This window comes from Boleophthalmus pectinirostris, unplaced genomic scaffold (genome assembly GCF_026225935.1).
Source record: "Boleophthalmus pectinirostris isolate CB_2022bp ecotype Guang Dong unplaced genomic scaffold, ASM2622593v1 HiC_scaffold_1, whole genome shotgun sequence".
In the NCBI taxonomy this organism is placed as follows: Eukaryota; Metazoa; Chordata; class Actinopteri; order Gobiiformes; family Gobiidae; genus Boleophthalmus; species Boleophthalmus pectinirostris.
Genome location: NW_026570970.1, coordinates 13,087,251 through 13,101,588, shown reverse-complemented (window position 1 = coordinate 13,101,588; position 14,338 = coordinate 13,087,251). Strand labels below are relative to the sequence as shown.

Below are 14,338 nucleotides of genomic sequence, written 5' to 3'. Positions count from 1 at the left end.
TGTTGTGGAAAAATTGAACAAACTATAAAATTAAAAACAAAAAAGTAGGAGTTATCAACATGTAGGCCTGGTTTCAGTTCCAGCCAGTATTCTAATCTGGACAAGAGCTTGCCCTGGGGTGATGTTTCTGATGAATCCTTGTTTTGTTTGTTTGGAAACAGGAGGAATGCCCGCTCCTGAGCAGAGCCCTGGCACAGAGGAGGGTCCTGTGCTGAAGATCAGACCCACGGGGCGCAGCAGCAGTATGGAGAAGGACACCACCGCCAACAACATCCTGGCCTCCGTCAAAGAGCAGGTACAGACACTTCTCACGTACAGTAGAGGTACATTATAGCTAAATGGAGAAGCTATGGAGTTTGGTGTGGTCGCACTTCTGCTATCAAATCTGAAATCAAGCTGCAGAAGGCTGAATAGATCTTGTGATGTGTTGTGCTGTAGTTGTTTTTCCACAAGCTTAAAATCTGACTTTGCAGCAGTTAAGTCTGTCATGAAAAAAACATTTGAAGTGCTACAGAAAATATTACTATTTCATAATAACTGGGCCATTTTAGGAGGATAGTAAACATTTTAGAATCATAAAATTGTACAGGAAAATGTTATCTGCAATAATTATTCATGCACCGATGTTTCTCTGTTCTGACACTGATGCAGATACTTTGGTTTTAAGTATCTGCATATACCCAGTATCAGCCGATAGCAGGAGAGAGACTGAAAATAAAATTAATTTCCTTTAAACACAAACTGCATAAGGTAAAAAAAAGATCCAAATGTGGCTTTGTAAAAATACAGCTTTAATATTATGTTTTGAGATGTTTTGGGCCAACATTGTCCAGTAAATTCTCTTATTACACTTATTTATAGACCAAAATGGGATACTGACTGAACCGATATCTTGGAAGCCGATATTCGATCCACCAAAATTTCACTATCAGTCCAGATCTCTGATAGCCTGATTGATAAGCCGGTTTTACTTCGTGGAAACCGTCTGACCTTGCAGCATTAGGATTTGTTCTTTCTTTTCGGTAGGTGGGTAACTTTCTTATTTCACCAATCGCTGCTATTTGATCGAGACGTATGTAATGCACCAGAAAACTCAGTGGTGTCAAAGTAATTGCCATCTTCACAGCTCTTCACTGATTGGCCGGTGCGCGGTCTACAACTTCCGGGGTTCTTGCAAACCGTCTATTGTATTCCGATTCCTGACCTAGTCACTGTAGAGTAGGGGTGTCAAACTCATTTTGGTCTGGTCGTATCCAACCGACTTTGATCCCAAAGGGGCCGGATCAGAAAACTCATGTCATATAAACCCCACAAAAAAACAATAAGTTCAAATATTTGTGCAGAGAAACACAAATCTTTTTTTATTGATGAACTCTTGTTTTCAAAATATTTATAATATTATGAACAACCTGAAACTTTAAGAAAATCCTGCACTCGGCTCCACTTTTCTCATGTTGGACATTTTGCTGATGAGGGTGTCACGGTCAACAGTCAAAACGATCGTCCTTTAAGAGCGTTTGGAAAGAGACAAATCTTCATTTGTGCTGCTCTGGTGGGAGGGGCCACGTACAGAGACGCTGGAGACGCCGCTGTGATAAACACCACAGAAAATTAACAAGATTTTAATAAAAAATAGAATTAAAATATTTTAGTAGAAAATCAGCCGAGGGCCAGATTAAAGGTCTTGGAGGGCCGGATCTGGCCCCCAGGCCGCATGTTTGACACCTGTGCTGTAGAGAAATGAAATTGAGCGGAGGCACTAGGTGGCACCAGCCTGGCTAGAGCTCTGATACTAGTATTGTGTTCATGCATCCATATCAATAATAAAATGCTGCAATTAAACACACACAAATGATGTACCTTGATATTTATTTGGTGCAAATAAAATGTTACAATGACAGGTCTTGTACCAGTTGGATCTGGTTGCTTTAATTTTTTGTTGGATTAGAGACAGTGCATGAGATGTTGTCTTCTGCTTTTCATTGTGAGTGTTTAGCAATTTTTCCATCTTCATTCAAATGCTTTAGAGATCCAACAGAAATTGACATAAGATAAAAAGAAATACACTGGATAAGACTGGATAACAAGGCAACATCAGTCTCAGAATTTCCGATTACTCAGACTGACATGAATTATTATTAGTTTTTCTTTTTTGTTGTGGCTATAATCACTTGGTCTACTCACTGGTGCGAAAAGAAATGGAAAAACTGCTTTTATTTGTGCGTAAGAGAGGACGAAATATCTGGAGATCGAAAACCCCACAATGGCAGACTTCCTCGTGGAAAAGAAAACGAATTGGACTTTGTTGTTGGTGGCCGCCGCGGAGTGAAGAGGGAGCTAATATTGAGCTGTGTTTGTGGAGAGGCTGTGGTAGGACGTGCCCTCTGACTCAGTCCACCCGGGCCTGTCTCTTTGATTCATCCTCTCCCCTTTCAGTCATACACTTTCTCTTCCCCTCTGGTTTCACTCGTGTTTGTCTCTGCTGTGCCCCAGGGCTGATGTCTAAGAGATGGTTCCGGAGCTAAATGAGGGCTCATATTATGGGTGTAAATGGTTTATTAGCACTTGTAAATGACTCTGCCCGGACTATTGGGTCATTTGCGGTGCTAATGAAATAGAATATGTATTTATTTTTGGCTCGCCTCAGGAAATGATAGTAACACGTGTACACACAAATGAACTTCACAATAACGAGCTTTGAATTGTGTTATACAGTGTTTCTGAAAGTGCGTAAGACAGGTTTAGATCATTCTCTAATTTCTACTTAATCTGGTGCTGTAATACCTGTTGTAAATATGAATGATCGTTTTACACCAACTGAGAAGTAGTTTGTGAAGAAAAGTTGAAAAATATGTTGAAAATTACAGGAAGTATAGAGTTCTATTTTAGAGAGTCCCACGCTGATGACATTACACTATGGAGACTTCTATGAAAAAGGACCAATTTATACTTTTATTAACACATTTTTCTGATACTTTCAACATAATTTCAATAAAATTAAGGTGTTTTTTTTTTGGTCAAATAATATTCTCTGTGTACATTAGAGGAGTTTTGGCCTACTCTACATCATGGTTGCTAAAAATATGAACTGTAATAATGAAGTAACAGAATACAACTTTGTAAGTACCATATTTTTCGGACTACAAGTGGTTCCAGAATATAAGTCACACCAGCTAAAAAATGTGTAATGAAGAAGAAACTAGAAAAGCACTCAGAGAGCGCAGACCTCCGCCAAGGACTACAGTCCCCCTCATATTAATTGTGTTTTCCATAAATATTTGTCTCGTATCTTTCAATTTGGAATATGAAAGAGGATCCCATTGTCCATCCCTGAGTCAAATTTCATGGGGTTTGGTCAATAATTAATTGAGATATTGAGAAACAAAATTTTTGGCCCCATTTACCACAATGTTAACTAAAATTTCAAAGTGATCCAGAATCCAGGATTTCTTCCGGATCACCCCCAAAATGAAATCAGTTCTTCCTTTTCACATTTCCAAAAAATCCTGAAAATTTCATCAAAATCGGTCCATAACTTTTTGAGTTATGTTGCTAACAGACAAACAAACAAACAAACAAAAACAAATAAACAGACAAATGCCGGCAAAAACATAACCTCCTTGGCGGAGGTAAAAAAGGCTGTTAAAGTAATATATTTAGTTATTTAGATAACTAGAGCATAAACAACAGAACATAACAAGTTTAGCAAACTATTCATCTCATTCCAAATCACTAAATCCATTGAATTTTTCATCCTCTGTGTCACTTTTGAGCAACTCCACGACCTCCAGAGGTAAACGGAGCGCCACTTCCTTTGTGAAGGATGGTTTTTGTTGTCGCTGAAGTTCAGACTTTGTCACTTTCTTTTGCAACTTTCTTAGAAGTCATTGGATTTGACTTCTAAGAAAGTTGCATGCTGCACCCTTCCAGTTGTCACAAATTTCTCACTCACTCCAAACTTTCTTTCTGCTGCTCAATCAGTTTTTGTCTGAATATTTCGCTATTTGCAGCTTGTAATCTGCAAAATATGATTTTCTCTTTTGGAGCATTTGTGTTCATTCCTCTCAGTCTTAATAAGTTTGTTTAAACTGGTACAGAAGTAATGGTGCCATCGACTGACATGATCCCAGACAGGACAGCAGCTCTTTCTGCAGGAGACATGCACAGTAGAGCCAAGTGGCAGTGGTACAGGAGTAATAGGAGCAGCAGATACTGGCGCACAAGCCTAGAGTGCCTTCTCACGGCTGTGAAAATGTTAATGTATAAGCCGTAGGACCTAAACCATGAAAAAAAAGTGTGACTTATAGTCTGAAAAATACAGTAGTTAGTTTGTCTCCATAATAAGTCATAGAAGTTATTTATTCAACCTTTTCCAGCTCAAATGTTATCGTACCTAAAAATAACCACATTTTTTCCACTACTGCAAAGAAAAAGGCCCCCACGAGAAATATTGACCCCCAAAAATTATAGTTCCATCTGTTACATACTGAGCGATAAGGTGATATAGTATTTATCACCACAGACCTAGACAGAAATAATGCTCTTGTGGTGACACACAAAATAAACAGTCTGTTTAAGTCTAGTTCAGGAGACATATCATGTAAACTTGACCTGTGTTTTTAACTGTATTATAACAAAGTTCTCTTGTCATTCTCATATTCAGAGTTGGATTTTGATTGATTCATTCATGTAATCCTGTATTGGCTTGAATTTAAGGTTTGAGTGTTCAGAAAAAGTATGTGTTCACTTGCGCTGATCTCTGCCCACTGCTATTTACTTATTAGCAATTACTCTAAATGTAGAATAAAGGTCATGGATATAGGGTTAAGACTAAAGTTAGGAAGCCAGTATAAACAGGCTACTAATAGTCAAATCAACATTTTATTTTGTATTGCTGGGAAACTTGTTGTTTGGATTGTATAACTTTGGTTGACAGCGCTTTGGCAGTTCTGGAGGCCTTCCCAACGAGTTCTTTCTTGTGTAAATGATTCTCTTAAAACGCAACAAAAGGCCCATAGTTTCCAGTAAGAAATGTTGCCATGTAAGCAGTTTGTCATTGAGACAAATCACTATTTCAAAAAGCTTTGTAAGACTGTGAAAGCCTCTTCAGGGCGAGGTTTTATTTGGAAAAATAAATGCAAGTTCAGGTGTTATCTTCATAATACAAGTCACTGGCACAGGTAACAACATAATCTGCATCGGTGTGCCACAGTCCAGAACATGTGTACACAAGCAGCTTTCACTGAGCAGATAATGTTGCTTTATTTAAACATTGTGCATACACTAATAGAGATTCATCTGCTCTTCATTGTGTGCGCTCAGATTCCATTTCTAAATAAAGTCCTTGAAGTAACTTTACAGTAGCTCAGTTGGTAGAGCGTTTGTCCACTGATCCGAAGGTTTACGGTTCAAATCCTGCCAAACATCATTGGAGCGGTCAAATCCACTGACCCCACAGGTTGGGCTGCTGTGATTCTAGCTCCCACAGATGAATGCTGTCGTTGTGTTCTTGGGCAAGACACTTAACGCACCTCGCTCCCAGTGTCTGCGTACACTGGTGTATGAATGTGTGTGAATGGGTGAGTGTTTCCTTGTTGTAAAGCGCTTTGATTGCCTTGAAGGTGGAAAAGCGCTTTATAAAAATGTGACCAGTTACCATTTACCATAACAACTCAACCCAACATTGATAAAATGAATCGTTTATATTCAAAAACAAGACGTGACGGCTATCTTAGACTCACCCACACGTTGCATAATCCTTCTATTTAAGTCCACTTTTTCATGCTTTGCTATTGTTGCTACGGCTATTCAAACTCTACTCTCTTCTTATGATTCATAATGCGCACTTTATGACTGTAAAAATCCTTTATTTCCCCTTCCTGCCTCCTCCTCCTCCTTCCTCTTGTTATTCAATGTTTACAAGTAATGTTCTTCTAATACCATTATTTTTTTTAATCCTATACTTGGCCTTAGTGTACTCGCAGATACAAGACCAGTCTGATACTGATACTAGTCTGATACCGCATAGTGTGAAGAAGTAAACTACGGCTAATTAGTTTTGTAACAATACAAGAGCAAAACATAAATCTACTATCTCTAAAAAAAATGTACAAGAATAACAGATTTTGAGGATTAAAGTGGTTACAGCTGAGGCCAACAGAGCACATGGCTAATTATGCAGAGTAAACAAAGTCTGTGTTAGAATTGTTGTAGGACTACACTCTGTCATTATTTTACTATGTTGAACGCCCACACTAAAGGCTAAATGAAGGTATCAAAGAGCTAAATATATTATAAGGCGCATTAAGTAAAACAAACGGGCGACACTTGAGACTGATTCTTCAGCCCAGGCGTCCACGATCCATTGGCAGATCGTGGCGTAATTGGTGTTCGGTGTTCCCTCCCTGTCTTGGTGAATGTGTGTTATGAATGTGAATGTGGGTGGATAACTTAAGTATAGATTTTTATTTCCAACGAGGAGGACTCAAATTTACATTGAGTAATAATGTGTTTAATCTAGCTTTGCGCACATTTGTTCACGTTTTTACAAAAAATGAAACTTAAAAACCACATGGATAAACTATAAGCGCTGAAAAACGGCTCACTCTTTGTGCGCTGATGCGGTCAGTTTCTGTCAGACTAAAGGACACGACTCACTAACTCCGCGAGGCTCCTGTCTACGGTCATTGTAATGCTCCGACAATCCATCAAGCGGTGTGGCTTCGTATCTCACCAAAGTTGGTTAAAACATTTTGATAGATTTTTGTACCACATAAAAACGATTTGAGGTCAGTAAGCACAACCAGAATTAATACATAAGACACTGGATTGTAAAGGCGCATTGTCGATTTTTGAGAAAATTAAAGGATTTTAAGTGCGCTTTGAAATTCATTCAAGAAAATACAGTGGTATCGGTTTGCCAATATTGGAACAACCCTATTTTCAAGTACGTATTTGTCTCTAACTCAGTTGGAAAATATGCAAGTGGATTATGCTTTGAGCTTCAACAAGAAAACACTTGCAAGTTTCATCACTGATCTGAAATGAAAATAACTTAATCTATTTCAAACATTACATTCACAACAACTTTCTTCATCACAAACTTTGAAAATCAGTGGTGTAATTTGTCAACCAAAACTTAAACCAGCATTACTTTTACTTCCTCAACTGCTGCACTCGAGTGTTTGACAGGAAAGTGCCTATTTTTTTCCAAGTGGAAGGAAGTCTCGAAGGAAGGAGGGGAGCACCTGGTGATGTCACTTCCTTTCCTGGTGGCTCATCCGGTCGGAGCACATATCCAAGCAGGAGATCAGGAAGAGCCAGTCATCCGCCGCTGCTTTCCCCTCTCACACTGACAGACTGGAGCTGTGCCTCGGAGCAGCTGGGAGCGGACTACATTCACACCTTTTTTTTTACGCGGATTTAAACAGACTACGGATTTAACTTGCAGAAATATGCACAATGAACTACAACTTTCCTTGAGCTCTTCCTGCGATTGTTATGGAACTTTCAAGAGATCCGGTTTTGTTATAGGAGCACAGAAGTTGGCTGTGGAGTAGAGGTGTAACATGAGTGGGAATACGGGTGAGTTTTTGCGTTTTGAGTTACTTTTTGCAGGATTTTTACTGGGTCTATCAGTTTCACACATTGCTTTCTAAACACTTTGTCATTGTATATGTTATAGCTGGTCTGGCTTTGCCCATACAAGGACGCACACATGCACCAACTCTGAAAGCAGCGCATTGTAGTAGGTTTGTGTGCTTTTCTTCCCGTCCCTGAAGGCAAAAGCGATCATTGTGAGGATACAATAGGGTTTAGGTGTACGTTTGAAAGTTGGTAAATTGCTGTCTGGCTCTAAATATCTTGAAAATGAACCTTTGCCGAGACAATTTTTAGCTCCTCAGCCACCTACTCATGTCATATATTAATCTATGACTTCTTCTTTGACTATTTTTAGCAGTCATGTCCCCAGAGCCTTATGCATAATTAACAGTTGAGATTATCCATCTTTGTCATGATTCAGTTAATTTCATATTTAACCAAAGGGGTGGCTTATGAGACCTACTTTTTTCCTGTTATCTTAAATTATATCTTAAATGTTATTGAAGTTTTGTGTTTTTTTAAGTAGTGATGTGACCTGACAGTCGGTTGCTTATAGTGAATGGTTTGAGTCAGATCTCATTTGTTTAAAAGAACTGAATATTTTTCTTTCTCATTTCATGTATTTTTACGGTGGTTTTAGGGATGTAACAATAACCGAAATATCGTGATATCGTATTGTCAGAGTTCTCACAATAATATCGTGGATCATCACAATATATTGAATTACAAGTCTCTTTGCCTAAATTAAGAGTTATGGTGCAGCAATGACTAAAAAAAGAGAGAGAACTACATAAACCATGATCCTTTGCTCCATTTCAGTGTAGATTACAAGAAGAAATAACAGTTCTATGCACTTTTAAGTCTTAGTTCTTTGGGTTAAGTCTTGTCAAGGCATTTTAAGAGTTTAGCCTCCACAAAATATCGCAATAAATATCGTACTGTGAGATGTATATCGTGAAAATATCATACAGAGAGATTTCAATATTGTTACATTCCTAATCCTGAGCCTCCCCACCATATCATGAGCTTTCCCACGATATCACAATAACTATTGTACCGTGAGGTTCATACCGTGACGATATCATATCGTAAGACTTTGATATCGTTACACCACTAGTTGTTTAACTTTGAATCAGCACAGAAGCATAATAAGCAACATAATTAAGTAAGGTGTAACAATATCCAAATCTCTCGGTAGGATATTATCACGACATACATCTCAAGGTTCGATATTTACTGCGATATATGTAGATAGGAAGCTTTTTTGCTTTTAAAATACCTTGACAAGATTTTGGTGTGAATTATTTCCGTCATAGTCCGAAGAATTGAAGTAAAAAACATATTTCTTTATATTGTTTGCACTGAAATGAATCATGGGATATGTAGTTTCCTATGTTTATAAGCTGTTGCTACTGTAAAACCATGAATTCAAGCAAAGAAACTTGGATTTCGATATATTATGACAGTCCACGATATTATTGTGAGACTTTTGACGATATTTTGGTTATTGTTACATCCCTACTGTTGAGCCTTCTCTGAAAAACATATTTGGTATCATCATAATAGCCTTTTTGAAGTGCTGTGTTTTATTTCATTATTATTTTTATTTTTATTCTTTTAAACACATCTCCACTTTCTGTTTGAACAGCTGAATCAAATCCAGGCTGTTTCTCTCTGTGATTAGTTTGTAGATAAAATGAGTTATCACGTTGGCCTGTCATATAAATGCATATAAAAAAAAGAGCCAGACTTTTCCATGTCTCTTTGAAACGAATAGATCCAATAGATTTTGATCGCATGAAAGAGCCAAAAGTACCATCACTAATGGCATGGATTTGACTTGCTTTGTAAATCTTGTGCTTTTAAGTTGAGTGACATACATTTTAAGACTGAGCTGTTACATTTATTTCAATATTGAGTGGGTAATTTAGCCTTGAGCAACACTTGACTTTTATTTAGAATTTATGTCTGTTTTAATTGTCTGTCTTGTAGGTCAGGCCTGCAGCCAGTTTTTGAGTTTTTCAAAAGAAGAAAGCTAGAGTTTGTTATTATTGGCTTCAGTCAAAGGGGTTTCTCCCACTCGGTTTACAATAGAATACAATGCAACCGCAGCACAAAGCAGGTTCTCTAAGTGAGCACTTTTTGCAGTTACAATGAAACTTGTGCAAGCTGAGACAGAAATTTTATCTTGATCCTCCAACGTTTATAGTAGATTTTTAAAACAGTCTAGAAGATTTGAAGTTTTACAAAGATGAATCTACATTTATGGGACATATGTTTGGTTAGAGGGCCCATATTACACTGTTTTTTGATCTATTATAATGTTATTGCTTGCTTAAAAACACGCCTAGAGTTACGTTTTGTTTTATTCACACTTTTAACACACAAATCCTGCATATTTAGGCTAAGTTCTTCTCTCAAACAGAACCCTATTTAGAAAGTGCTCCAGCGTACACCTTCTCTACAATCATTCGGATAATTTCAGTCCTGGATTTGCCAATCTCTACTGAAAAAAACTAGCTGTGAACTTGAAAACTACTGCATTATGTCATCACAAGGTCAAACAGAGCATTTTGAGCTTTGCAGATAAAGACAGACCAATAATAAAAGTTACTCAAAGATTTGTGAATGAAACAAATCACAAATCCAGCTCTGTTTTGAGAAGGTAACATTATAACACGGCTAAAAGCTCACGAGAATCAATTTTGCGTAATATAGAACCTTTTAAGGATAATGTCGTAATGTCCAAGTATCCAGTGCTCTGTTGTAACATGCCCAATACCGATTCACAAAGGCAAAAAAGGAGGGTGTAGCAGGCACATTTTCTAATCCACGACTAGGTGATTAAATTTTGTGGCTGGTTGGTTGTCTGTAAGGGCATCTGCTTCAACCCTGGCACAAATTACAGTAGCATAAGTCACTGTTTGAACCCTTTATATGAAAAGTGAACAGTTAGTGTGTTATAAAACCTGTTAAAAGTCCTGTATTATGCAAAATTGACTCTTGTGAGCATCAAGCCATATTAGAATGTTACCTCATCAAAAACAAACATGCTTTGTTAATCTGTCTATATCTCCAAAACTCAAAGTGCTCTGTTCCACCTTGTGATGTCATGAAGTGGTAGTTTTCAAGTTAACAGCTCATTGGAGACAGGCAATCAGATCTGAAATGATCCAAATGATTCTAGTGAAGGTGTATGGAGTTTAAAAACAAAGTGGAGCACTCCCTGTATTACGACATGACATCACAAGGTGGAACAGAGTGTTTTCAATTTGAGAAAAAAACTCTAAGCCTAAATATGCAGGGTTTGTGTGTTAAACATGTGTGAATGAAACAAAACACAACTCCAGGTAGGGCTGTTCAATAATGGAAAAAAATCATTATCACAATTATTTTGGTCAATATTGAAATCATGATTATTCAGACGATTATTTTTTTGTTACACGATGCATTTATTCAGCATTTCTCTCTCATTGTTATTGATAATTTATGCAAAACTTTCAAACTGAAAGTAAATATAGGCTACAAATATGAACCGTAGAGCAGTTTTGCGATATATAAACCCATAAAATGAATAAAATATACTTTGAACATGAACTAAGGCATAGAAAAACATAAATCTAACCAAAATAAACTATATTTCCAGCTGTTCTACAATCTCTGAAATAAAATAAATTTTCTTATCTATATAAAAATATCCCAAAATAAACTTCAAGCTAAATCATTTCAACTTGATTATGAGTTTGGAGATCGTTTGACACGCAAATCGAAATCACGATCAAAATTCATTTAATTGCACAGCCTTAGCTCCAGGTCTGTTTGTGATGAAGAAACAACATTATAACATAGATCAGAAAACAGCATAATATGGGCCCTTTAACTCATAATTTTATGTTATTCTATAATTAGTGAAAACAGCTACACTGATTCATCTTTGGCAGCGATGTTGGTGCTATTGGACTACATGGACATTTACGTGGTCAATGTGCTTGGTAACAGTGTTTGGTGTTTTCCCGTCTTACCCTCTTATCACCAGGCTTCTCCCACTGTGTAATGCTGTCATTAGCTGTGCCTGGACATGCTTATTTGTACCACAGAGACCAGCAAACAAACCTCCTCTCTCACTGCTCCATTGCTTCTCTATACTCTGCCTCCTTCCCAAAACTCCACGGAGGAATATTCTCGTTGGAGAGTCCATTACACATGAAAAATCCTGCCCCCTGCTCCTCTGAGTGGGGCATTTTTCGACAGACTTCTTGCCTTCTGCATGGCTCAGGGCTGACCTTGGCTGGAGTACCACAATCCAAGCCCCCTCTTTAAAGCTTGAAGAGTTGGCTGGAATATTAGCCTCTCGAAATACTTCTCCATCTTGTTTTAATGAAGCCAGAGACATTTGGTTTGAGGGGAAAGTGTAGGTTTCAGACATATTGAGACCCAAATGGTATTGAAGTATGAACAGTATTGGGAAAATAATAAAAGTGGAAGTTTCCGGAGTAGTTTAATGGTCCTGTATTACGCAAAATTGACTCTTGTGAGCTTTTATCCATGTTAGAATATTATCTTTGCAAAACATACCCAGAGTTGTGTTTTGTTCCATTCGCAGATGTTTGAGTAATCCTTTATTATTAGTCTGTCTATCTTTTTTACTTTCGTTTAGTAGAGATTGACAATTCCAGGGCTGAAATTATCCAAATAATTCTAGTGAAGCTGTATGGAGTTTAAAAACACAGTGGAGTACTTTCTGTATTACCACATGACATCACAAGGTAGAACAAAGTGTTTTCTGTTTGAGAGAAGAACCCAGCCTGAATATTTATTTATTTACTTGATTGGGACAGAGCATATTAATGGACAAACTTGACACAACATGAATGTAAACACACTGGATTGTAACCTTAAGATAATTTTCATTTGTTGTCCAAAGGGGCTGGAGTCACAGGGGGGCAAACAATAAAATATTGCACACGCCATTCAATGCACAGTCCTCAATTATTACACACTCCACTTATTGCACAGTTCCCATTATTGCACACTCCATTCATTACACCGTTCCCATTATTGCACACTCCACTTCGTTACACCAATTCCCATTTTTGCACAGTTCCCAATTATTACACACTCCATTTATTGCACAGTTCCCGTTACTGCACACTCCACTCATTACACAGTTCCCATTATTGCGCACTTCGTTCATTACACCGTTTCCATTATTGCACACTTCGTTCCTTGCACAGCTCCCATTATTGCACACTCCATTCATTGCACAGTTCCCATTATTGCACGACTCCACTCACTGTTTGGCTCCCATTATTGAACAATCAAAAATATGTGCAATAAGAATAACACATGTTCTGCAGTATTTTTAAATGAAGAAAATAATGTTATTGATTAAATAAGGTGGTATTTCTGTTATTTTCTTTTTTTAAATTTTCTAGTTCATTCACATTTGGTTCGATACTTGAACTTCAGCGCAGACCTTTTAGTCAGTATCACTCACCTCTACTGCGTCATGTAAATGTAATGTAATCTTCTAGTAGCTCTAGTACCTGCACCAATCCTCTGTGGTGCATGAAGCTTTAAAGGAAGGTTGAAACGCTCTCCTCGGGTGTCCCTGCTCCTTGGGCGAAATAAGGCCTCTAATTACAATCGACTAGTGATTTTCTCCTCTCCTTTGAGCCTTATCAGCCTCCTCTCCCCAGTGCTGCTTCTGCTGCCGGTGTCACATGGGCAAGGTGAAATCTGGAGCCGAATGCATTCTGGCCTCGATTAGAGACATAAAAATGGAAGCCTGGCTCTAAGCAATTACCCTACGGGGGAGCTGGACGAGTATGAGGCGGATTCAAGTGAGCCCAAGCAACCAGGTGAAGGAGAGATGCAATGTTCAGAGGGGAGTGAGAGAAATATAAAGAACTGAAGTGATGGGAGAGGATGTGAAAGGATATATTACATAATTGTTCTTATCACCATATTTATAGAGAACAATATTGCAGTGTTAGCGTTGGTTACTTTATTTTTTAACATTTCAACATTTAAGAAAGCCCAACATATAGTCTCTCTACTTGTAAAGACATTCAAAGCATTTAACATTACAGTATTTCATCTACGCCATTTACTTTTGTAGCAGTATCGGCCTTCATATTAATATTAAAGTTTTTCTTTATAAACATTGAAGTGAAATAAAAAATGAAATAAAAAACAACAACAGCACATAAACATGATTCAAATCAATGACACAAATGCACACAGGTTTATAATATCTTATCAATAACCACCTTTTAAATAACTATCCATTAGGGATGTAACGATATTCAAATCTCTCGGTAAGATATTATCACGATATGCATCTCACGGTATGATATTTATTGTGATATTTAGAAGAGGCTGATATAATTGTAGATAGGACACGTTTTTGCTTTTAAAATACCCTGACAAGATTTTGGTGTGAATTATTCCCATCATAATCCCAAGAATTCAAGTAAAAACATATAACTTCATGTTGTTTGCGCTGAAATGAATCATGGGAAATGTAGTTCACAATCTTTATTAGCTATTGCTACTATTAAAAAATGCATTTAAGCAAAGGAACTTGTGATTTTAAATATTGTGACAGCCCACGATATTACTGAGACTTTTGACAATACGATATCACAATATTTGGTTATTGTTGTCCATTAATATCTGCTTTCCTGGTGGTACATCTCTATAAAGTCGCCTTTGTACATTTGCTTTACGACGT

General features: G+C 37.5%; 1 protein-coding gene across 4 annotated transcripts in view; it reads left to right on the top strand.

Annotated features, from left to right (window-relative positions):
• LOC110166534 (plakophilin-4) overlaps positions 1-14,338 on the top strand; it is a 223,403-nt gene that overhangs the window by 48,062 nt on the left and 161,003 nt on the right. For 3 of the 4 annotated variants that reach the window (XM_020931788.2, XM_020931786.2, XM_020931785.2), the window contains exon 2: positions 162-295. In XM_020931788.2, coding sequence (XP_020787447.1) covers positions 167-295 — 129 coding nt within the window. In that variant the 5' untranslated portion in view covers positions 162-166. Of the gene's footprint in view, positions 1-161; positions 296-7,424; positions 7,585-14,338 lie in introns of those variants that run through there. The other variant, XM_020931789.2, reaches the window with a different exon arrangement.